Raw genomic sequence first — 26,052 nt, 5'->3', positions numbered from 1 at the left:
AAATGTGCATTATTTCATGCCCTGTTTTCTTCCCTACTATCCATTGCACCTGTCTATCTTACAATGTCTATACATTCAATTACTTTTCTTGTTTATCAGCCATTTCAATTGGAGGGAGTGATGGCAGTATCTATGGGAGTAAAAACACGGTCTTCAGAAAAGATCGTGCTACCTGTCGATGCAGATAGAACCATGGTTATACTTGCCCAAGAACCAGCCCCACCACACATAACCCACACTCATGCAGATTGTACCCCTACCCAGTTGGACAGAGAACCAGCTACACCCCTTCTAACCCCAACCCTAGCAGATAGACACCCAGTTCCCATTAACACAGCACCGTCTCCACCACAGAGCACCCAAACACGAGCAGTTAGTAAGGCAACTACAGTGCCCAAATCATGAGGACCACCACTCCGAACCCGAAGTCAACGCTTAAAGCAGAAGAAGAATTGTTCTCAGGTCAGGTTCCGTAGCTATGGTTCATACTACTTTTCTCTTGCATCATTGTATTTACTGATACCAACTAATTTCAATTTTGAAGGATGCAATTGAAACTCCAATGGCGCAATAGGTACGTTTTAAACCTGTTTCTTCAACGTGTTTGGTTGTTTGCTGTTGTAACTTGCTCTATGTTGATTTCAGTTTCAATTGAATAAACAGTTATGTTCTCATGCCATGCACATTACAAGTGTTGTTATTGTTGTGTAGTTTCCCACACTTATATTTTGTCTATGGTGCTTTGTCTTAAATAGATATGATTCGAATTGTATCTATCTTGATTTGGAAACATAAACTAGAATGATGTAGACCATATAGTGACCATAGTACATAGATATATGTTTGTTTCATGCTGTTATCCTGTCCACCTTACTACTGAACTGGTTTACCAAAATGAGTTTCATATACTACATTGTAAACCTGAGATGTGTTTGATTGTTTCTCTTTTAGAACACGGATAAAATATTGAAGAAGAGTACCCTGTTATGCAATGGTAAAGGAAGTAATGCAGATAAGGTTCAAGATAGTGAGACATGCCTGTTGGTCTCCAAGAAAGCCGATAAAAACTATATTGAAGACACTGAGACAACCCCAAAGTCCTGTCTTGATGTAGTGTTCGAGTTACTGGCTACCACTGCTGGCACCAGCTCTTCGAACTCGTTGCCTGAATTAGTTTGGCTTCTTGAGTCTCAACTTCAAGTTGAAAGACATCGATCAGATGTTATGCGACAGGAAGCCGAAGGACTGAGGAAGTCCCTGCAGAATTCAGATGCATACTTTCTGGTGCAACAGCAAGCGCTGGAGGACTTAAGCGCCAAACAAGAGAAAGTTAATAAGCTTGCTAAGCATCTTGCCAGCATTATGGGTACCCAGGATATTGTTTCTTGAGCTCTTCTGAAGTGGTTTCAGTTCTGGACTTGTTTTGCTACGGCGTTTATATGCTGCTGTGTTCCCTATATTTGCACTGGTGGCGAACTTTGATGCCTAGTGGATGTCATATGTGTAATAGCCGTGATAGCCTAGTGTAAGTTGCTTGCTTATTTATTTCCTTGTTGTCTTGTTTATTTGTTTGCTTGTAGTCAGTGCAGTTCTTTTTCTGCGGTTAGCTAGTGGCTGCAATAACCTACTTTTTAAAACTAGGCCACAATAACCATGGGCTAATATTTACTGTAGTGACATTGGGCCTCCTACGGGCCGTAGAAACAGTGGGCCTTCTACGGGCCGTATAAACAGTGGGCCTTCTATGGGCCGTAGAAACAGTGGGCCTTCTACGGGCCGTAGAAACGATGGGCCTTCTACGGGTCGTAGAAACAATGGGCCTTCTACGGGCCGTATCATCAATGGGCCTTATACGGGCCGTATGATCGATTGGCCAAACATGGGCAAAACAGCCCGCATTCTGGCCGTAAACGGGCTAGAGTTGGAATCGTCCGTTCATGGGCCGACCATAACGGGCCATTGTTAATAGGCCGTATTTGATGACACTATGAAAACGGCCCAACGTATTAACGGACCACAAATGGGCCGACTGTAACCACAGGCTGAATTTGGCCCACAAGCAGAAAATGACAGTAACGGGCCGTAAGTAAAAGAATGCTAGAAAATAGCCCAAGAATAAATGGGCTTTGAGAAGGCCGAAAGATAACATGGGCTGGAAATGGCCCAACGGAATAACGGGCCGTTAATGGGTATAAAGTGATACACTGTTCTTTACGGGCCAGTTTCACCATGGGCCGTTAATGTGTGTAAAGTGATACACTGTTCATTACGGGATAGTTTCACCACGGGCTGTTAATAGGCCAAGAGTTACATAGGGCCTCATATGGGCCAAAATACGTCATGGCCCATACATGGGCCAGAAGTGAAAACAGGCTGGAATCATATTGGATGGCCCAGATGACGCTACTGGGCCTAATTCGAATAGGGCATAACGGGCCTTGGGTTAGCGGGCTGTAAATGAGCTATATGCGAACAAGCCGTTAACAGGCTTTCCATGGGCCGGCCCGCCACCTTTTGACCAAGTCAAACGGGCCGGCCTTTTCACAAGAATGGGCCTCTGTTGGGTCGTGCCACGTGTCGACGTATCATAGGCGCCTTCTGTCTAATGAGTGGATGACATCTGTCCCAGCGATGAGCCGACACGTGTGTCCTCCAGCCAATGATGATTTTACACGTGGAAAATCCCCATTGGTCGGGGCTATTAACGGGTTATCGGATCCAAAACCCGACCCGATAGCTTAACGGCGTTCCGTTACGGTGGATGCCACGTGTCGGTCACCCTTGACGAAAGCACTTCTGTGACGCGCGATTTATCGTCATGGAAGTGGACACTTCCGTGATGATAATTTTGGTAATGTCATGGAACACTTCTACAACAGCACAGGTATGACTATCTTGATTCTGTCATAAATTTGTCATGGATGTACATGCATGACAGAAAACGTGACCTATCCGGTGTGCCCTGAGAATGAGATACGTGCGACTCCTATCGGGATTTGTCGGCACATCGGGTGGCTTTGCTGGTCTTGATTTACCATTGTCGAAATGTCTTGTAACCGGGATTCCGAGTCTGATCGGGTCTTCCCGGGAGAAGGAATATCCTTCGTTGACCGTGAGAGCTTGTGATGGGCTAAGTTGGGACACCCCTGCAGGGTTTTGAACTTTTGAAAGCCGTGCCCGCAGTTATGGGAGATGGGAATTTGTTAGTGTCCGGTTGTAGAGAACTTGAAACTTAACTAAATTAAAATGAACGTGTGTAGCCGTGATGGTCTCTTTTCGGCGGAGTCCGGGAAGAGAACACGGTCTCGTGTTATGTTTGACCGTAAGTAGCTTCAGGATCACTTCTTGATCACTATTAGCTTCTCGATCGTGCTTTGCTTCTCTTCTCGCTCTCATTTGCGTAAGTTAGCCACCGGATATGCTTAGTGCTTTGCTGCAGCTCCACCTCACTACCCCTTTCCTACCCTTAAGCTTAAATAGTCTTGATCTTGCGGGTGTGAGATTGCCGCGTCCCCGTGACTCACAGATACTTCCAAACAGATGCAGGTGCCGATGATGCCAGTGCAGGGGATGCTACCGAACTCAAGTGGGAGTTCGATGAGGATTCGGGCCGTTACTATGTTTCTTTTCCGGATGATCAGTAGAGGAGCCTAGTTGGGACGATCGGGGATCTAGCATTTGGGGTTGTCTTTCTTTATTTTAGTTCCATAGTCAGACCTTTGATTGCACCTTGGATGATGTATGCTATATTTATGTATTGTGTGAAGTGGCGATTGTAAGCCGACTCTTTATCCCTTTCTTATTCAGTACATGGGATGTGTAAAGATTACCCCTTTTGTGACAGACCTACCATGCGTCTATGCCTCTAAGTCATGCCCCGACACGTGGGAGATATAGCCGCATTGTGGGTGTTACAGTGAGTAGGGATTGCCATGCAACAGATGCACTAGAGCTATAAGTGTATGAAAGCTCAACAAAAGAAACTAGTGGGTGTGCATCCAACTCGCTTGCTCACGAAGACCTAGGGCATTTTGAGGAAGGCCATCATTGGAATATACAAGCAAAGTTCTATAATGAAAGATTCCCACTAGTATATGAAAGTGACAACATAGGAGACTCTCTATCACGAAGATCATGGTGCTACTTTGAATCACAAGTGTGGTAAAAGGATAGTAGCATTGCCCCTTCTCTCTTTTTCTCTCATTTTTTTGTTTTTTTTGGGCCTTCTCCTTTTTTATGGCCTTTTTTATTTTTTATTTTATTTTATTTTCGTCCGGAGTCTCATCCTGAATTGCGGGGGAATCATAGTCTCCATCATCCTTTCCCCACTTGGGACAATGCTCTAATAATGATGATCATCACACTTTATTTACTTACAACTCAAGAATTATAACTCGATACTTAGAACAAAATATGAATCTATGTGAGTGCCTCCCGCGGTGTACCGGGATGTGCAATGACTCATGAGTGACATGTATGAAAGATTTATGAATGGTGGCTTTGCCACAAATACGATGTCAACTATATGATCACGCAAAGCAAAAGACAATGATGGGGCGTGTCATAATAAACAGAACGGTGGAAAGTTGCATGGAAATATATCTCGAAATGGCTATGGAAATGCCATCATAGGTAGGTATAGTGGCTGTTTTGAGGAAGGTATATGGTGTGTGTATGATACCGGCGAAAGGTGCGCGGTATTAGAGAGGCTAGCAATGGTGGAAGGGTGAGAGTGCGTATAATCCATGGACTCAACATTAGTCATAAAGAACTCACTACTTATTGCAAAAATCTATTAGTTATCGAAACAAAGTACTATGCGCATGCTCCTTGGGGGATAGATTGGTAGGAAAAGTCCATCGCTTGTCCCCGACTGCCACTCATAAGGAAGACAATCAATAAATAAATCATGCTCCGATTTCATCACATAACGGTTCACCATACGTGCATGCTATGGGAATCACAAACTTTAACACAAGTATCTCTCAAATTCACAACTACTCAACTAGCATGAATCTAATATCACCATCTTAGTATCTCAAAACAATGATCAAGTATCAAACTTCTCATAGTATTCAATGCACTTTATATGAAAGTTTTTATTATATCCCTCTTGGATGCCTATCATATTAGGACTAAATTCATAACTAAAGCAAACTACCATGCTGTTCTAAAGACTCTCAAAATAATATAAGTGAAGCATGATATTTCATCTATTTCTTCAAAATAAAACCACAGCCGTTCTCTAAAAGGATATAAGTAAAGCACTAGAGCAAATGACAAACTACTCCAAAAGATATAAGTGAAGATCAATGAGTAGTCGAATAGTTACACAACTAGTTGAAGACTCTCTAACATTTAAGTATTTCAGATCTTGGTATTTTATTCAAACAGCAAACAAAACAAAAGAAAATAAAATGACGCTCCAAGCAAAACACATATCATGTGGTGAATAAAAATATAGCTCCAAGTAAAGTTACCGATGAACGAAGACGAAAGAGGGGATGCCTTCCGGGGCATCCCCAAGTTTAGGCTCTTGGTTGTCCTTGAATATTACCTTGGGGTGCCTTGGGCATCCCCAATCTTAGGCTCTTTCCAATCCTTATTCCATAGTCCATCGAATCTTTACCCAAAACTTGAAAACTTCACAACACAAAACTTAACAGAAAACTCGTAAGCTCCGTTAGTATAAGAAAATAAATCACCACTTAGGTACTGTTTTGAACTCATTCTAAATTCATATTGGTGTAATATCTACTGTATTCAAACTTATCTATGGATCATACCCTCCGATACTACTCATAGATTCATCAAAATAAGCAAACAACACATAGAAAACAGAATCTGTCAGAAACAGAACAGTCTGTAGTAATCTGTAGCTAACGCAAACTTCTGGAACCCCAAAAATTCTAAAATAAATTTCTGGACGTGTGTAATTTATCTATTAATCGTATGCAAAAATAATTAACAAAATATCACTTTCCAAATAAAAATGGCATCAATTCTCGTGAGCACTAAAGTTTCTGTTTTTTACAGCAAGATCAAAAAGACTTTCCCCAAGCCTTCCCAACGGTTCTACTTGGCACAAAAACTAATTAAATACAAAAAACACAACCAAAACAGAGGCTAGATAAATTATTTATTACTAAAAAGGATCAAAAAACAAGGAATAAAAATAAAAATTGGGTTGCCTCTCAACAAGCGCTATCGTTTAACGCCCCTAGCTAGGCATGATGATTTCAATGATGCTCACATAAAAGATAAGAATTGAAACATAAAGAGAGCCTCATGAAGAATATGACTAGCAAATTTAAGTCTAACCCACTTCCTATGCATACGGATTTTGTGAGAAAACAACTTGTGGGAACCATAATCAACTAGCATATGAGGGCAAAACAAGCATAACTTCAAAATTTTAAGCACATAGAGAGGAAACTTGATATTATTGCAATTCCTACAAGCATATATTCCTCCCTCATAATAATTTTCAGTAGCATCATGAATGAATTCAACAATATAACCAGCACCAAAAGCATTCTTTTCATGATGCACAAGCATAGAGTTTTTATTACTCTCCACATAAGAAAATTTCTTCACATCAATAGTAGTGGGAGCAAACTTAACGAAATAACTATCATGTGAGGCATAATCCAATTGAAAATTAAAATCACGATGACAAGTTTCATGGATATCATTATTCTTTATATCATACAAGTCATCACAATAACCATCATCGATAGCAACTTTGTTCTCATAATCAATTGGAACCTCTTCCAAAATGGTGGAATCATTACTAAATAAAGTCATGACCTCTCCAAATCCACTTCTATAATTATCACAATAAGATTCAGTATCCTCCAGAATAGTGGGATCATCACTTCATAAAGTTGACACTCTTCCAAACCCACTTTCATCCATATAATCATCATAAATAGGAGGCATGCTATCATCATAATAAATTTGCTCATCAAAACTTGAGGGACAAAAAATAGCATCTTTATCAAACATAGCTTCCCCAAGCTTGTGGCTTTGCATATCATTAGCATCATGGATATTCAAGGAATTCATACTAAAAACATTGAAATCATGATCATCATTCAAATATTTAGTGCCAAACATTCTAATGCATTATTCTTCTAACACTTTTGCACAATTTTCCTTTCCATCATACTCACGAAAGATATTAAAAAGATGAAGCGTATGAGGCAAACTTAATTCCATTTTTTTGTAGTTTTATTTTATAAAATAAACTAGTGATAAAACAAGAAACAAAAAGATTCAATTGCAAGATCTAAATATATACCTTCAAGCACTCACCTCCCCGGCAACGGCGCCAGAAAGGAGCTTGATGTCTACTACACAACCTTCTTCTTGTAGACGTTGTTTGGCCTCCAAGTGCAGCGGTTTGTAGGACAGTAGCAAATTTCCCTCAAGTGGATGACCTAAGGTTTATCAATCCGTGGGAGGCGTAGGATGAAGATGGTCTCTCTCAAAAAACCCTGCAACCAAATAACAAAGAGTCTCTTTTGTCCCCAACACATCCAATACAATCGTAAATTGTATAGGTGCACTAGTTCAGCGAAGAGATGGTGATACAAGTGCAATATGGATGGTAGATATAGGTTTTTGTAATCTGAAAATATAAAAATAGTAAGGTAACTAATGATAAAAGTGAGCACAGACGGTATTGCAATGCTAGGAAACAAGGCCTAGGGTTCATACTTTCACTAGTGCAAATTCTCTCAAAAATGATAACATAATCGGATCATATAACTATCCCTCAACATGCAACAAAGAGTCACTAAAAGTCACTAATAGCGGAGAAAAAACAAATTGAGTATGGTAGGGTATGAAACCACCTCAAAGTTATAATATCTGATCGATCTATTCAAGAGTTCGTAGTAAAATAACGCGAAGCTATTCTTTCCGTTCAATCTATCATAGAGTTCGTACTAGAATAACACCTTAAGACACAAATCAACCAAAACCCTAATGTCACTTAGATACTCCAATGTCACCTCAAGTATCCGTTGGTATGATTATACGATATGCATCACACAATCTCAGATTCATCTATTCAACCAAAACAAAGAATTTCAAAGAGTGCCCCAAAGTTTCTACCAGAGAGTCAAGACGAAAACGTGTGCCAACCCCTATGCATAAGTTCACGAGGTCACGAAACTCGCAAGTTGATCACCAAAACATACATCAAGTGGATCACATGATATCCCATTGTCACCACAGGTAAGCACGTGCAAGACATACATCAAGTGTTCTCAAATCCTTAAAGACTCAATCCGATAAGATAACTTCAAAGGGAAAACTCAATCCATTACCAGAGAGTAGAGGGGGAGAAACATCATAAGATCCAACTATAATAGCAAACCTCGCGATACATCAAGATCGTACCACCTCAAGAACACGAGAGAGAGAGAGAGAGATCAAACACATAGTTACTGGTACATACCCTCAGCCCCGAGGGAGAACTACTCCCTTCTCGTCATGGAGACCACCGGGATGATGAAGATGGCCACCGAAGAGGGATTCCCCCCTCCGGCAGGGTGCCGGAACGGGTCTAGATTGGTTTTCGGTTGCTATGGAGGCTTCCGGCGGCGGAACTCCCGATCTATTCTGTTCCCCGATGTTTTTAGGGTATATGGACATATATAGGCAAAAGAAGTCGGTCAGGGGAGCCACGAGGGGCCCACGAGGGTGGGGGCGCACCCAGGGGGGTAGGCGTGCCTCCCTGCCTCGTGGCCACCTCGAAGCTTCCCTGACGTAAACTCCAAGTCTCCTGGATTGCTTCTGTTCCAAAAATAACTTTCCCGAAGGTTCCATTCCGTTTGGACTTCGTTTGATATTCCTTTTCTTCAAAACACTGAAATAGGCAAGAAAACAACAATTTGGGCTGGGCCTCCAGTTAATAGGTTAGTCCCAAAAATAATATAAAAGTGTATAATAAAGCCCATAAACATCCAAAACAGATAATATAATAGCATGGAACAATAACAAAAATTATAGATATGTTGGAGACGTATCAAGGCCGCTCCTGAGGAGGTCTTCTGTCGTCCGCCACGCGAGGCTTGGCCCCTCGCGAGGGTCTTGAATGCCTTGCTGGTGAAGATGGGTCGTACGGTCCCGCTCGTAGAGCCATGCCATGGGCCACAGGCAGGCAAGTCTGGGGACCCCCATTCCTAGAACGCGGACAGTAGCCCCCGGGCCCAAGACACACTCGGGCTTGGCTTCGAGGCGAAGCCAAAGGTCAAGTGCGGAGCGCCGCGGGCCCCAATAGCTTGCAGCCTTGGTTGATGCCTGGCGGTTTATTGGACGTGGGCGTCTCTGCTTCCCCACGCTGCCTCGGCAACTGCTCGACTTGACAAGTCCCTCCGACATGCAAGGAAAACCATCATTACATGTGATCGTGGGGGGTGCTGGTTGGCCTCCTCCTGGTATAAATGGGAGGGGGCGGAGCCCCCGTCGCCCATCTTTCCTCTGCCTCTTCCGCTTCTTCTCCTTCCTTGCTCCTCTCCTGCTACCAATGGCGCCGTCAAGGAGGTTCACTGCCATGGAGAAGGGGAAGGCCCCTCGCGAGGGGCCCGGCTCACCGGTGCCCAAGCGTGGACGCGACCGTCCATGCAAGCACACCGCAACCCCCGCTGCGGCCCCGCGCAGCCGTGGTGGTGCCGCTTCGCGGGGCAGGGGTCGCTCCGGTCGTGGTGGTCCCGTTGACGAGGGGAGATGTGCCGTGGTCGCACGGCCTCCCCGGCCGCGCTTCCACTCGTCGGAGATGCTGCTGGAGTTCGTCGTCTGGTCGGCGAACCAGGTCGGCAACTGGCTTCAGCTCCCGCGCTTCTTTGCCAATGAGCTGCCGGCGTTAGGTCTAGGCGGGCTTTGGCTACAGGCAGATGGCTGCTGCAGCAGGGCTTCCTGGGTCGCGGTCGAGGTCTCCGCCGCGGGCAATATAGCTCTGGCCCGCGGTTGGCAGACGTTTGCCCACGCGCGCGGCCTAGGCAGGCGGTGCACCCTCCACTTCAAGTACGATGGCGACGCGACCCTCTATGTGAGGGTGTTCGGGGAAGATGGTCGCCACGCCGGGTGCTTCCCCGAGGTGAACGACGAAGAGGAGGTGCTCGGCGTTGGCGATGATCGTGACAAGGATGAGGGCGAACCCGCCCTTGGTGCCGACCGCGTCTCGTCCGGCTATGGCAGCTCTTCCCCCAGCGGCAGCTCCAGCAGTGGTGGCTACGACCAGCCGCCACGCCACTGTGCCCGCTTCGAAGATGGTGGCGGGTCGTCTCGTCCCCGCGCCTCCGTGAAGCGTGAGGAGGGGTCCGGCTGAGCTCGGGAAGGCGCTGGGGCCTGCCCCCGTGGACCGCTGTAGGCGCCGCTTCTATTTTGTTCTTCTTTTCCTTCCTGCATCAGAAAGAAACCAGAATGGGCCCCGGAGGGGCGTGTGTCGAACTATGATCTCAATTGTTATGTTATGTTTGTTGTTCCTGTGCTATCTCGCAACATCATCGTTTTATGTAGGGATAACTTAGCTCAAATTGTTTTGAGTGGCCTCCTCCTCACGAGGCGCTTGCTTCCTGGTACCTGTCGACGCCTCCTTGACCTAATATGCGCTTAGGAACTGCAAAAAATTCGTCAAGAGGTTTATCGTTCACCCGGGGCTTGGTCATAGGCGCCGGTGGCCTTGACCCGGCGCCTTGCGTTGCGATACCCGTGGGGCACGGACTAGGAGAGGTGCGCCAGCTTGTGGGCTCGAACGAGGGTGCCTCGGGAAAATACAGAAGGAGGAAGCTGGCGAAGGTACCTGCTCATCCCCCTCGTGAGGGACGCGAGGGAGAGTATAGGTCGACCAAAGAGACGAAGGCAGAAACAGAGGCAGAAAGCGATAAAACGGGATCAACAAGAGACACCAAAAAGCAGATTTCAATTAAAAGAGGGGCTAGCCAACTTCGGAAAGCAAATGAAAAGCCGTGTCCGGCACCTAGGCTAGTCTTCTACGTCTTCTCACCAGCGCGGAGCTAAGTGCTGCCACTCGGCGTGGGAGGGAGCCCCCGAGGCCCAAGGGCGGCTCTCCCGAGGCTCCGGGGCGTGTACAGCCCCACTCGTTATTACGTGAGAGTGTCACGGGCGGCGATTCTTCACAGGCACGGGGCCTTGCTTCACAGGCACTGGGCCTTTCTTCACAGGCACCGAGCCTTCTTCAACGGTGTTGGGCCTTTCTTCACAGGCACCGAGCCTTTCTTCATGGGTAGAACTTCCGGAGTTGTTGGATGTTCCAGGCGTTCTGGACGGGTACCCTGTCCTACGTCTCCAGGCGTGTGGCGCCAGGCCTGGAGACGTGGATGACCTTGAACGGGCCCTCCCACTTGGGTGAGAGCTTATGCAGCCCCTCCCTGGAGAGCACCCGCCTCAGGACGAGGTCACCCACCTCAAGAGTCCTGGAGCGGATGCTGCGACAGTGGTACCGCCGCAGCGCCTACTGGTATCTTGCCGCCCGTAGTGCAGCTTCACGGCGATGTTCCTCCCCAGCACGAGGTCCATCCCCTGCGTGGCGTCCTGCTGCATCTCATGAAACGCTAGAACCCATGCAAAGCGATGCTCGACCTCGTGAGGGAGGACTGCTTCTGCTCCATAGACGAGGAAGAACGGGGTTTTGCCCGTTGGCTTGGTGGTGGTGGTGCAGATCGACCACAGCACGGACTAGAGCTCGTCGTGCCAGCCCCTGCCGCAGGCTTCGAGCTTCTTCTTGAAGGTCCTGGTCTTGAGGCCCTTCAAGACCTCTGCGTTGGTGCGTTCGGCCTGGCCATTGCTCCTGGGGTGTGCTATTGAGGCGTAGAAGATCTGCGTTCCTAGGTTAGCACAATATGACTTGAAGAGATTACTAGTGAACTACGAGGCGTTATCGGTGATGGTGCGGTTGGGGACCCCAAAATGGCTCACGAGGCCCTTGATGAACTTGACCGCAAAGCCAACTGGGATGGCGCGGACGGCTTCAACCTCCGGCCACTTAGTGAACTTGTCGATGGCGACGTAGAGGTACCGATAGCCCCCAGGCGCCTGAGGAAACGGGCCCAGAATATCCAGCCCCCAGACTACGAACGGCCAGAGAGTGGAATGGTCTGGAGGCCCTGAGCTGGCTGATAGATCTTCTTGGCATGGAATTTGTAGGCCTCGTAGGACTTCACCAGCTCAGCCGCGTCGTTGAGCGCCATAGGCCAGTAGAATCCACTTTGGAATGCCTGCCAACGAGGGTTCGCGACGACGAGTGGTGTCCGCAGTCCCAATCGTGTATGTCAGCTATCAGCTCTTTCCCCTGTTCCCTGGAGATACAACACAATGAAACGTCATTTGGTCGCTTCTTGTATAACTCACTGTCCCGGATACAGTATGCTGTGGCCTGACGGGCCACGCGCTCCGCGTCCTCCTCCTTCTCTGGCAACGTCCCTTACATTAGGTATTCCTTGAATTCCTTGGTACAGCATCCCTCCTGGGGCTCGAGTGCCAGGAGTAGGCGCGCTCCCGAGGTCGGGCCACAGGCCGGGGCTCCTTTGGCAGGCGGCTGCGGGAGTTCCTCCCAAGGCTGAGCTATTCTTGAAAGCGGTGGGGTTGCTGATGGCTTGAAGAGCCGCTCCTCGAAGACGCCAGGCTCCTGGGGCTGTCGCTTGGATGCTCTTCTGGAGATGTCGCCAGCTTCCTTGTTGGTGCCACGGGCCCGTGCTGCAACTCCAGGCCCAGAAATTGCTTCTCCATCTTGTGCACCTCCGTGAGGTATGCTTCCATGTGCTCGTCATTCAGCTCATATACCTTGTTGGAGAAGTTGACGAGGAGCTGTGAGTCGCCCCTGATAGTGAGACGCTTCACCCCCAGCGCCACCGCAGCCTTCAGGCCGGCTACGAGGCCTTCGTATTCTGCAATGTTGTTGGAGACCTTCTCGCCCTGCTGGAAGTAGAGCTGCACGGCGTAGTAGAGCTTGTCCTGAGTGGGCGAGATGAGAACTGCTCCAGCCCCCGCGCCCTGGCGCGTGAAGGCACCATCGAAATACATGACCCAGCCATCAGGCGCCTCGCTTCCCGGCAAGAGGGACCGGTCTTTGCCTTCTTCAAGCGCTGGGGCGTCTGTCCATTCTGCCACGAAATCAGCGAGCGCGGATCCCTTCATGACCCTGGTAGTACTGAACTCCAACTAGAATGCTTGCAACTCGATGTTCCATTCAGCAACTCTTCCAGCAGAGTTGGGGCTCCTAAGGACTCTCTCCAATGGGTAAGCTGAGACGACCTTGATGGGGTGGCCCTGGAAGTAGTGCCGTAGCTTTCGCGAGGCCACCATGAGCGTGAGTAGGAGCTTTTGAGGCATGGGGTACCGTGCTCTTGCATCCCGCAACACCGTGCTGATGAAGTATACCGGGTGCTCGATGAGGGTAGGCGCGCTGATGAGGCTTGCGCCCTCCTGGAGTTGGGGTACCTCCTGAGGAGAGGGGACCCCTAATGCTTGATCGCTAGTCGGGGCCTTCGCGGGTTTGGGGGTGTCGTCCTGCTGAGCCTGATCATCTGCCGCTGCTGCTGCGGCCCTTGTGACGCCCTTCTGGTCTTGCGTCGTCTCTGCTGGAGGCGTGGCACGACGCGATGCACCCTTGGCTTGGTGTTCTTCCCGAACCACCACCAGAGCCGCGCTAGCTGAGTACGGGGTGGCGGCAAGATAGAGCACTAGGGGCTCGCGAGGTCGCGGCGCCACCATCACTCGAGGGCTGGTCAGGTATCTCTTGAGGTCTTGAAAAGCTTGGTCGGCCTCTGGGGTCCATTCAAACAGGCACTTCTTTTTCATTAGCTTGAAGAAGGGTAGGGCGCGCTCTCCCAGCTTGGAGATGAGGCGCCCCAACGCAGTCACCTGACCAGCCAACTTCTGCATTTCCTTGAGGGTATGTGGTGGACTCATGTCTTCAATGGCCTTGACCTTCTTCGGGTTGGCCTCGATCCCCGTGTGGGACACCAGGAAACTCAGCAGCTTGCCGGAAGGGACGCCAAACACGCAGTTCTTCGAGTTGAGCCGCAAGTCCACCTAGCGAAGGCTTTCAAAGGTCTCCTCCAGATCTTGGATCAAGGTCCCCGCCTCCCAAGACTTCACCACGATGTCGTTGACGTAGGCTTCTGCGTTTCTCCCGAGCTGCCGCCTTAAGGCGATGTGCATGAGCCATTGGAAGGTTGTGCCCGTGTTGCGCCGCCCGAACGGCATGCAAGTGTAGCAGTACACCCCACACAGGGTCAGGAAGGCCATCTTCTGCACATCTTCTACCGCCATCTTGATCTCGTGATATCCTGAGAACGCATCCAGGAAGCATAGCAAGTTGCACTCGGTGGTGGAGTCGACGATCTGGTCGATGCGTGGAAGCTGGAACGGATCTTGGGGGCAGGCCTTGTTGAGGTTGGTGAAGTTGACGCACATCCGCTCCTTCCCGTCTTTCTTGGGGACGACGGCGAGGTTTGCCAGCCACTCAGGGTACCGAACCTCGTGAATGACTCCCGCAGCGTCCAACTTGCGGGTTTCTTGGACGATGAAAGCTTGCTTCTTCGTGGACTGCCGCCTCGCCTTCTGCTTCACGGGGCGTATGTTGGGACACACCTTCAGGTGGTGCTCTATTACCTCTCTTGGGACCCCTACCAGCTGATCGGGCTCCCAGGCGAACACTCCCTTGTTTGCACGCAAAAACTTCACTAGCGCCTCCTCCTGACCAGGCTCAAGGTTGGCGCCTATGGTAAAGGTTGCCTCTGAGGATCTTTCCTCCTCGACCAACACTTTCTTGATTTATGCCTTGTCCTGAGTGAAAAACGGCTTCTTCTTGGTTGGTGCGGCTCCCTTGGCCTTGGAGGTATCCGCGTCGGCGTGTCGTGCTGTCGCGGCGGCCTTGAGGGCAAGCTTGAGCGCCGCTAGGGCCTCCTTGGCGTCCCCCTTGATGGTGAGGACACCTTCGCTCCCCGGCATCTTCATGAGGTTGTAAGCGGGATGGGTTGCTGCCATGAAATGGGCCAGAGCTGGGTACCCGAGGATGGCGTTGTATGGGAGGCCAATGTGGCCGATGTCGAAGTTGATGAGCTCGGTGCGGTAGTTGTCGCACGTGCCGAAGGGCACGGGGAGGCGGAACTGCCCCAGGGAGCAGGCGGAGCCTCCGCCAACCCCTGAGAAGGGCTTCCTGGGGCGAAGCCGCTCGAACGGTACGTGAAGGAGGCTGAAGGCTTCGACGAAGAGCACATTGAGGCTGGCGCCGCCGTCAACGAGCGTCTTGGTGATGGATACATGGCAGATGGTGGGCGCGCACAGCATCGGGAGCGCACCCGAGCCGACAGTGGAGGCAGGATGATCCTTTGAGTCGAAGGTGAGGTCGGCCTCAGGTCTAGCCCAGCCAGGCGGAGCCCCCGGGTGCTTGGAAGTGGCACCGATCTGGCGTAAGTACGGCTTGACATGTCGATATGAGGGTGGTGCTTGCGTACCGCCGAGGAGAGCTGCGATGATGGGGGCCGCCGGTTCCCCAAAGCGAATGATGAAGAGGTTGCGCAGCTCCTCCCAGGTGGCGACAGAAGACTTCGGCAAGTGGAGGAGCCAGGCGCGGGGCGCGCCTACAAGGGCCATTGGGAACTAGTTGGCCATGATCTTGCCGTCGCCCCTGGCTTCCAGAACGGCCTCCTCGTACGCCTGCAGGAAAGCCGATGGGTCCGCCGCGTCATCATAGCACGGCGGCATCTCCGGCTTGAACTTGGGTGGCCACTGCACCTGCCGCAAGGCGGGGGCAAGGGCTCGGAGCCCCCGAGCGCCGCCGTGGGCACCGGTAGATCCAGCTGGAGGGGCGCCCACCATGGGGGAGCGGGCGTGTTGATGGTGGAGCGCGAATCGACAGAAGAAAGACTCTGACGCACCCCTACCTCGCGCGCCAAATGTTGGATCACGGGTTCCGGCAAAACCCTTGAGGTTCGAACACTGGGGTGCGCACGAAGATTTCCCTCCTACCGATCCACGTCCTAACTCGGCTAAGATCTTACGAACTAACTCGACGAACTCGCAACACAAAGGACACAAGATTTATACTGGTTCGGGCCACCATTGTGGTGTAATACCCTACTCCGGTGTGGTAGTGGTGGATTGCCTCTTGGGTTGAGGATGAACAGTACAAAGGGAAGAACAAACTCCTGAGGTTGAGGTGTTCTTGTGCTTGGCGAAATTGTGCGTGTGTGGATTCGATTCACCCTTGATCTCTCTCTAGCTATGGTGGTGGCTAGTCCTATTTATAGAGGCCCTGGTCCTCTCCCCAAATATTGTGCGGGAAGGGAGCCAACAACGGCCAATTTGAAAGGGGACAGCTAGTATAGCTTATCCTGACAAAAGCAGTCTTCGCCTGCCAAAGGCTCTGGTGGTGATGCCGTCTTGGGCTCCACGGTGACCTCCGTCTTGTCGTCCTTATGGTCTTGGTGTTTTTGCACCGATATGGAAACCTTTGCTTGACACCTCGGTACTCCGCGCCCGCGCTTGCCCCCTTAGCACCAAAGAGGAAACAAGGACGCTGGGTGCGTTGGCGCCTACCTGGCCTTGGTCGTCAGGGCTCACATCACTAGAACCTCGCGAGGTTTGCCTGGCCTTGAACTCTCCGCCCGTCGCGAGCCAGCCTGGTGAGGCGACTCCTGAGGAGGTCTTGTGCCGTCTGCCTCACGAGGCTTGGCCCCTCGCGAGAGTCTTGAATGCCATGCTGGTGAAGATGGGACGTACGGGCCCGCTCGCAGAGCCATGCCGTGGGCCGCAGGCAGGCAAGTCTAGGGACCCATGATACGTCTCCAACATATCTATAATTTTTGATTGCTCCATGCTATATTATCTACTGTTTTGGACATTATTGGGATTTATTTTCCACTTCTATATTATTTTTGGGACTAACCTATTAACTGGAGGGCCAGCCCAGAATTGCTATTTTTTGCCTGTTTTAGGGTTTCGAAGAAAAAGAATATTAAACGGAGTCCAAACGGAATGAAACCTTCAGGAACATGATTTTCTCAACGAACAAGACCTGGGAGACTTGGACCCTACGTCAAGACACAAAAGAGGAGGCCACGAGGTAGGGGGGCGCGCCTACCCTCCCCAGGCGTGCCCTCCACCCTCGTGGGCCCCATGTTGCTCCACCGACGTACTCCTTCCTCCTATATATACGTACGTATCCCCAAACAATCAGAAACGGAGCGAGAAACCTAATTCCACCGCCGCAACTTTCTGTATCCACGAGATCCCATCTTGGGGCCTGTTCCGGAGCTCCGCTGGAGGGGGCATCGATCACGGAGGGCTTCTACATCAACACCATAGCCCCTCCGATGAAGTGTGAGTAGTTTATCTCAGACTTACGGGTCCATAGTTATTAGCTAGATGGCTTCTTCTCTCTTTTTGGATCTCAATACAATGTTCTCCCCCTCTCTTGTGGAGAACTATTCGATGTAATCTTCTTTTGCGGTGTGTTTGTTGAGACCAATGAATTGTGGGTTTATGATCAAGTCTATCTATGAATAATATTTGAATCTTCTCTGGATTCTTTTATGTATGATTGGTTATCTTTGCAAGTCTCTTCGAATTATCAGTTTGGTTTGGCCTACTAGATTGATCTTTCTTGCAATGGGAGAAGTGCTTAGCTTTGGGTTCAATCTTGTGGTGTCCTTTCCCAGTGACAGTAGGGGCAGCAAGGCACATATTGTATTGTTGCCATCGAGTATAACAAGATGGGGTTTTCATCATATTGCATGAGTTTACATCATGTCATCTTGCTTAAGGCGTTACTCTGTTTTTTAACTTAATACTCTATATGCATGCTGGATAGCGGTCGATGAGTGGAGTAATAGTAGTAGCTGCAGGCAGGAGTCGGTCTACTTGTCTCGGACGTGATGCCTATATACATGATCATACCTAGATATTCTCATTACTATGCTCAATTCTGTCGATTGCTCAACAATAATTTGTTCACCCACCGTAGAATACTTATGCTCTCGAGAGAAGCCACTAGTGAAACCTATGGCCCCCGGGTCTATCTTTATCATATCAATCTCCTACTACTTAGTTATTTCCTTTTCTTTTTTACTTTGCCTTTATTTTACTTTGCAAAAATACCAAAAATATTATCTTATCATATCTATCATATCTCACTCTCGTAAGTGGCCGTGTAGGGATTGACAACCCCTATTCGCGTTGGTTGCGAGGATTTATTTGTTTTGTGCAGGTGCGAGGGACTCGCGCGTAGCCTCCTACTGGATTGATACCTTGGTTCTCAAAAACCGAGGGAAATACTTACGCTACTTTGCTGCATCATCCCTTCCTCTTCGGGGAAAACCAACACAGTGCTCAAGAGGTAGCAACCCCCATTCCGAGAACGCCGATAGTGTATCACTACAATCGAGATTCAATAAAAGTAGACCACTCCTCAAGGGTGCATGACAATAAAAGATATTACTAATATAAATACAACAACCATTATTCTCTAATTTAAATCAATAACCATCTCGCATCAAACAAGGTTCAAATATAATGTTCATGCTCAACGCTGGCACCAAATAACAATTATTTAGGTTTAAAACTAATCCTGACGGTAGATGTAGAGGTATCGTGCCAACGGCGATCACATCGACTTTGGAACCATTTCCCACGCGCATCGTCACCTCGTGTTTAGCCAATCTTCGTTTCATCCATAGCCCCTGTTTCAAGTTGCAAATATGAGCAATAGAACCAGTATCAAATACCCATGCGCTACTACGAGCATTACTAAGGTACACATCAATAACATGTATATCAAATATACCTTTCACTTTGCCATCCTTTTTATCCGCCAAATACTTGGGGCAGTTTTGCTTCCAGTGACTAGTCCCTTTGCAGTAGAAGCACTCAGTTTCAGGCTTAGGTCCAGACTTGGGCTTCTTCCCTTGAGCAGCAACTTTCTTGTTGTTCTTCTTGAAGTTCCCCTTCTTCCCTTTGCCCTTTTTCTTGAAACTAGTGGTCTTGTTAACCATCAACACTTGATGCTTCTTCTTGATTTCTACATCCGCAGCCTTTAGCATCGCAAAGAGCTCAGGAATTGTCTTTTCCATCCCTTGCATATTATAGTTCATCACAAAGCCTTTATAGCTTGGTGGCAGTGATTGAAGAACTCTGTCAATGACACTATCACCGGGAAGATTAACTCCCAGCTGAGTCAAGTGTTTATCGTACCCAGACATTCTGAGTATGTGTTCACTAATAGAACTATTCTCCTCCATCTTGCAGCTATAGAACTTGTTCGAGACTTCATATCTCTCAACTCGAGCATTTTCTTGAAATATTAACTTCAACTCCTGGAACATCTCATATGCTCCATGACGTTCAAAACGTCTTTGAAGTCCCAATTCTAAGCCGTAAAGCATGGCACACTGAACTATCGAGTAGTCATCATCTTTGCTCTGCCAGACGTTCATAATGTCCGCAGTTGCTCCTAAAGCAGGTCTTGCACCTAGCGATGCTTCCAGGACATAATTCTTCTGTGCGGCAATGAGGATAATCCTCAAGTTACAGACCCAATCCGTGTAGTTGCTACCATCATCTTTCAACTTAGCTTTCTCTAGGAATGCATTAAAATTCAAGGGAACGGTAGCACATGCCATTGATCTACAACAACATAGATATGCAAAAACTATCAGGTACTAAGTTCATGATAAATTAAAGTTCAATTAATCATATTACTAAAGAACTCCCACTTAGATAGACATCCCTCTAGTCATCTAAATGATCATGTGATCCATATCAACTAAACCATGTCCGATCATCACATGAGATGGAGTAGTTTTAAATGGTGGACATCACTATGTTGATCATATCTACTATATGATTCACATTCGACCTTTCGGTCTCAGTGTTCCGAGGCCATATCTGCATATGCTAGGCTCGTCAACTTCTACCCGAGTATTCTGCACGTGCAAAAACTGGCTTGCACCCATTGTATGTCAACATAGAGCTTATCACACCCGATCATCATGTGGTGTCTCGGCACGATGAACTGTAGCAACGGTGCATACTTAGGGAGAACACTTGTACCTTGAAATTTAGTGAGGGATCATCTTATAATGCTACCGCCGTACTAAGAAAATAAGATGCATAAAAGATAAACATCACATGCAATCAAAATATGTGACATGATATGGCCATCATAATTGTGCCTTTGATCTCCATCTCCAAAGCACCGTCATGATCTCGATCGTCACCGGCTTGACACCTTGATCTTCATCGTAGTGTTGTTGTCGTCTCGCCAACTATTGCTTCTACGGCTATCGCTACCACTTAGTGATAAAGTAAAGCAATTACATGGCGATTGCATTTCATACAATAAAGCGACAACCATAAGGCTCCTGCCAGTTGCCGATAACTTTTACTAAACATGATCATATCATACAACAATTTATATCTCATCACGTCTTGACCATATCACATCACAACATGCCCTGCAAAAACAAGTTAGACGTCCTCTACTTTGTTGTTGCAAGTTTTACGTGGCTGCTACGGGCTTCTAGCAAGAACCGTTCTTACCTAGGCATCAAAACCACAACGATTTTTCATCAAGTATGTTTTTTAAACTTCAACAAGGACCGGCCGCAGTCAAACTAGATTCAACTAAAGTTGGAGAAACAGACACCCGCCAGCCACCTGTGTGCAAAGCACGTCGGTAGAACCAGTCTCATGAACACGGTCATGTAATGTCGGTCCGGGCCGCTTGATCCAACAATACCGCCGAATCAAAGTAAGACGTTGGTGGTAAGCAATATGACTATTACCGCCCACAACTTTTTGTGTTCTACTCGTGCATATCATCTACACATAGACCTGGCTCGGATGCCACCATTGGGGAACGTAGCATGCAATTTCAAAAAAATTCCTACGATCACGCAAGATCTATCTAGGATATGCATAGCAATGAGACGAGGAGAGTGTGTCCACGTACCTCGTAGACCTAAAGCGAAAGCGTTAGGTTAACATGGTTGATGTATTCGAACATCTTCACGATCCAACCGATCCAAGTACCGAATGTACGGCACCTCCGTGTTCAACACACGTTCAACTCGGTGACGTCCCTCGAGGTCTTGATCTAGTAGAGGGTCAAGGGAGAGTTCTGACAGCACGACGGTGTGGTGACGGTGATGGTGATGTGATCCACGCAGGGCTTCGCCTAAGCACTACGACGTTATGACCAGAGGAGTAAACTATGGAGGGGGGCACCGCACACGGCTAAAAGAAATCTTGGTGTGTCTTTGGGGTGCCCCCTGCCCCCATATATAAAGGGGGGAGGAGGAGGCCGACGGCATAGGAGGGGCGCGCCAAGGGTGGAGTCCTACTTGGACTCCTAGTCCAAGTAGGATTCGGCCCCCACCTTTTCCTTCCAATGGTGAGGGAAAGAGGGAAAGGGGGGACGCACCCCCTCCCCTTCCTATTCATGCTCCCCTTGAGGGGGCGCCCCCCCCCCCTTGTGGGTTGTCCCCTCTTCTCTCCCATGGCCCATGAGGCCCATGATTTCCCTTGGGGGGTTCCGGTAACCCCTCAGTACTCCGATAAAATACCCAAATCACTCGAAACCATTCCGATGTCTGAATACAACCTTTGAATATATGAATATTTACCTCTAGACCATTTCAAGACTCCTCGTCATATCCACGATCTCATCCGGGACTCCGAACAAACTTCGGTGACCAAACCACATAACCCATAATACAAATCGTCATTGAACGTTAAGTGTGCGGACCCCATGGGTTCGAGAACTATGTAGACATGACTGAGACACATCTCTGGTCAATAACCAATAGCGGAACCTAGATGCTCATATTGGCTCCTACATATTCTATGAAGACCTTTATCAGTCAAACCGCATAACATACGTTATGCCCTTTGTCATTGGTATGTTACTTGCCTGAGATTCGATCGTCGGCATCATCATACCTAGTTCAATCTCGTTACTGGCAAGTCTCTTTACTTGTTCCGTAATGCATCATCCCGCAACTAACTCATTAGTTACATTGCTTGCAAGGCTTATAGTGATGTGCATTACCGAGAGGGCCTGGAGATACCTCTTCGATACTCGGAGGGACAAATCATAATCTCGATCCATGCCAACTCAACAAACACCTTCGGGGACACCTGTAGAGCATCTTTATAATCACCTTTTTACGTTGTGATGTTTGATAGCACACAAGGTGTTCCTCTGGTATTTGGGAGTTGCAAAATCTCATAGTCAGAGGAATATGTATAAGTCATGAAGAAAGCAATAGTAATAAAACTAAACGGTCATTATGCTAAGCTAACGGATGGGTCTTGTCCATCACATCATTCTCTACTGATGTGATCCCATTCATCAAATGAAAACACATGTCCATGGTCAGGAAACTTAACCATCTTTGATTAATGAGCTAGTCAAGTAGAGGTATACTAGGGAAACTCTGTTTGTCTATGTATTCACACATGTACTAAGTTTCCAGTTAATACAATTCTAGAATGAATAATAAACATTTATCATGATATAAGAAAATATAAATAAAAACTTTATTATTGCCTCTAGGGCATATTTCCTTCAAGAAGCACTCAATTTCAGGCTTGGGTCTAGCTTTGGGTTTCTTCATGGGAGTGGCAAATTTCTTGCCATTCTTTTTGAACTCTTACTTTCTTTACCTTTCCCTTTTTCTTGAAACTAGTGGTCTTGTTAACCATCAACCCTTGATGCTATTTCTTGATTTCTACCTTCACTGATTTAAGCATCACGAAGAGCTTGGGAATCATTTTCGTCATCCCTTGCATATTACAGTTCATCACGAAGTTCTAGTAACTTGGTGATAGTGACTAGAGAACTCTGTCAATCACTATCTTATCTGGAAGATTAACTCCCACTTGAGTCAAGCAATTGTAGTACCCAGACATTTTGAGCACATGCTCACTAGCTGAGCTATTCTCCTCCATCTTATAGGAAAAGTACTTGTCAGAGGTCTCATACCTCTCGACATGGGCATGAGTCCGAAATACCAATTTCAGTTCTTGGAACATCTCATATGCTCCACGGCGTTCAAAACATTTTTGAAGTCCTGCTTCTAAGCTGTAAAGCATGGTGCACTAAACAATCAACTAGTCATCATACCGAGCTTGCAAAACGTTCATAACATCTACATCTTGTCCTGCAATAGGTTTGTCACCTAGTGGTGCATCAAGGACATAATTCTTCTGTGCAGCAATGAGGATAATCCTCAGATCACGGACCCAGTCCGCATCATTGCTACTATCATCTTTCAACTTAGTTTTCTCTAGGAACATATCAAAAATAAAATAGGGGAGTGTAGCGACCCGACAAGTAAGAGTCGAAGTCTCTGTGCTTACTGTGCTAGTCCAAGGATCGACTTGCTAGCACACACAGTACTCGATGAAATAACAAAAATAACACACATCTCTTTATTACATCGATAGTCCATGAGTAATACATTTATTACAAAATAGGGCATAGAGCCAATAAGAAATACTGCGGAAGGAAAGTAGAAAATGAGTCCAACTCCACGAGCAAGGTTGAGTGTAGAACATCGACCTATCGCGCCTTAATCCTCATCGGATATATCTGCAACATGATAAGTTGTAGCCATATAGGTCAGTACATTGAATGTACTGGCAAGTCACATCATAAGTGTAATGAACCTATATGTACATGCAATTTGGCTGGTGGATAGCTCTAAGTTTTGTTTTTGCATAAAGCTAGTATTTCCCTATTAGAAAAGATGTTATTCTACTACTACACATTTGCATCCAACTCCATCTGTTCCCAAGTTTCATTTAAAACCCAACTGTTTAATTAAAGGTGAGGAGATCTCCCAGCATTCCCACTACTAGATGCTCAAGATGTCCGTAAGCGGGGACACGGCTAATTGATTAGGTTGACACTTTGCAGAGGTTGCGCACTTTTCCCCACAAGACTCGACCACCTCCAAGATCATAAGATCGAGACATAGTCTTTCGAATATGTTCCCCCTTAACCCACGGATAGGCTGGTACACCTACATCATTCTACATCTGCTAGCCCATCCCGGAAGGGGTCACACTAACTACTCAACTAAGCCAGAGCCCATATTGGCTTGTGGCTGCACACGTAAGCATCTAGACATGAGGATACGAATGATCTCTTTGAACTTGAGCGGACGGACCACTAGTGGTGCACCACCATGGATTTCCCATGCGTGCCCCACTATACTTTGCCACCATTCCAACAAGTTTCCACCCAGGTAGTTCATTAATTATCTTAGGTCCTATTTACTAAATTATCACTCATACTTTACTATGATCACTCCCCAATCCACGTCTACTTAGCGAAGCAACATAATGTAAAACGATGGTGACAATGTTATAAGGTTCAGACCTACCTCAGTGAACTACTGGGTGAAAAGCGTAGTCATACGACATCAATTCCCATGCAGTACTACCGAAAGAACTAAGTGCATAATAAAAACATAGGTAATGAAACATGATCAAGATGCAACTTGCCTTGGTACTGCTGGTTGAATTCTAAAGACTGATAGTATTCTGCTTCGCACTCCGGGCAATCTATCGCAAAGAATAAAAACAAACATAGGCAAACATTTCAAAGAACCAAGAAGAACATGCAAAGCAAGAAGTCTCGAAAAAACCCAATGAACATACAACACACTAAGCTATCACGAAAATATTCTAAGTGCGAAACAATATAGGCCTATGGTTCAAAAAGTGATGTGAACTATAGTGCATACTATGCATACTAGTACAAATATTAATGGACATATTCTAGTGTGTGAAAATTATTGTGACAAAGGTCCAGGTGATAGGGTTTGGCTACGGTGACAAAGTGCAAAAAGAATCAACTTAATCAGAGCTACGGTTTGGGAGATATGGCCATTTGAAGTTTGAATTCGAATCTGAATAAATTCAATTTTCAATCTGACAAAAGTTTGCAAAAATAATACCACTGGATAGATCTAAAGATGTCGAAGAATTTTCCGTTGGTTTCATCGAGTTTGGATCTATGGTTTAAAACTTATGGCTAATCTAAGATCAGGGACTAATCTGTGATAAAAAGGGACTAAACAGTGAAGAAAAAACTGTCACAAACAGGTCCTTAGCACGTGGCAGATTCCTACTGGACGAAAGGTGTTTGCCTCGTAGCTTATACAGCGGACGTTCAGACTTTAAGCAAAATGACGGCGGCGGCTAACTTAAACAAAAATCGATCGGTTTTTTAGAATAAAAACCCGCGTACCGGTTCAACTAAAAAACAACTAACCTAATCTAATCTAGGCCGTCGGTGATCGATCTAACGGGCGGGAGTGGGGCGGTGGCTTACAGCGGGTGGTGGTGGTGGCCGACGATGATGAAGACATCGGCGCAACATCGGTGAAGGAGGGGGCGTAGCTGCGGTGGTCCTCGTCGACGGGGAAGAAGACGGGGAGGTGCGGCGCGTCGAGGGCGTCGCGAAGGTGGTGTCGGTGTTCATCGACGACATTGGGATGGGACGAGGCGAAGATGGCGGGGCTCGGTGCTTCGGCGACTCCGGCGTCGATGGTGCGGCGGCTCCGACGGGACCTAGGGGCAAAAATCGTGTCAAACGGATGCCCCTCGGCGAGCTAAGAAAATTTATAGAAAAACAAGGGTCGGAGTGGTCTACGAGCGACGAAATGCTCCAGCGAGTGGCGCGGCTCCAGCGACATGTGAACGAGCAGCGTGGCGGCTAGAAGCGGCATGGGAAGAAGCGAGACGGCTAGGTTGGAAGAGGGGTGCATGGCCTTTTATAGGCGAGTGGAGAGGGCACGGGAGCTGCAGATAGGCCTTATCCATGAGGGAGCCGAGCGGCGGTTGCGGGAGCGCGGCGTCGAGCTCATCCGAGTGGGGAAAGCAGGAGGTTGGGGGAGATGAGGTGGAGTGGGGCCCACCAGTCAGTGGCGGCGGCTTGAAGCGAGCGAGGCGCGTGCGGGGCGGTCGACCGGCCTAGAGGGTCTTCGGGCGCTGGGCGCTGGCCAT

At 47.7% G+C, this 26,052-nt stretch overlaps 1 protein-coding gene across 1 annotated transcript; it reads right to left on the bottom strand.

The window, feature by feature from the left end:
* Positions 1-18,445: 18,445 nt before the first annotated feature.
* LOC147971813 (uncharacterized) lies at positions 18,446-25,814 on the bottom strand. Its single transcript, XM_087524134.1, has 5 exons — positions 25,707-25,814; positions 25,379-25,658; positions 24,555-24,606; positions 18,651-19,659; positions 18,446-18,502 (listed from the first exon to the last, which is right to left on the bottom strand). The coding sequence occupies exons 1-5, from the start codon at positions 25,812-25,814 to the stop codon at positions 18,446-18,448; spliced, it is 1,506 nt and encodes a 501-aa protein (XP_087380260.1).
* Positions 25,815-26,052: the final 238 nt, after the last annotated feature.

The sequence above is a fragment of the Triticum urartu genome, chromosome 5A (genome assembly GCF_056163025.1).
Source record: "Triticum urartu cultivar PI428250 chromosome 5A, HENAU_Tu73, whole genome shotgun sequence".
NCBI lineage: Eukaryota > Viridiplantae > Streptophyta > Magnoliopsida > Poales > Poaceae > Triticum > Triticum urartu.
This window is presented reverse-complemented; position numbering and strand designations above follow the sequence as displayed.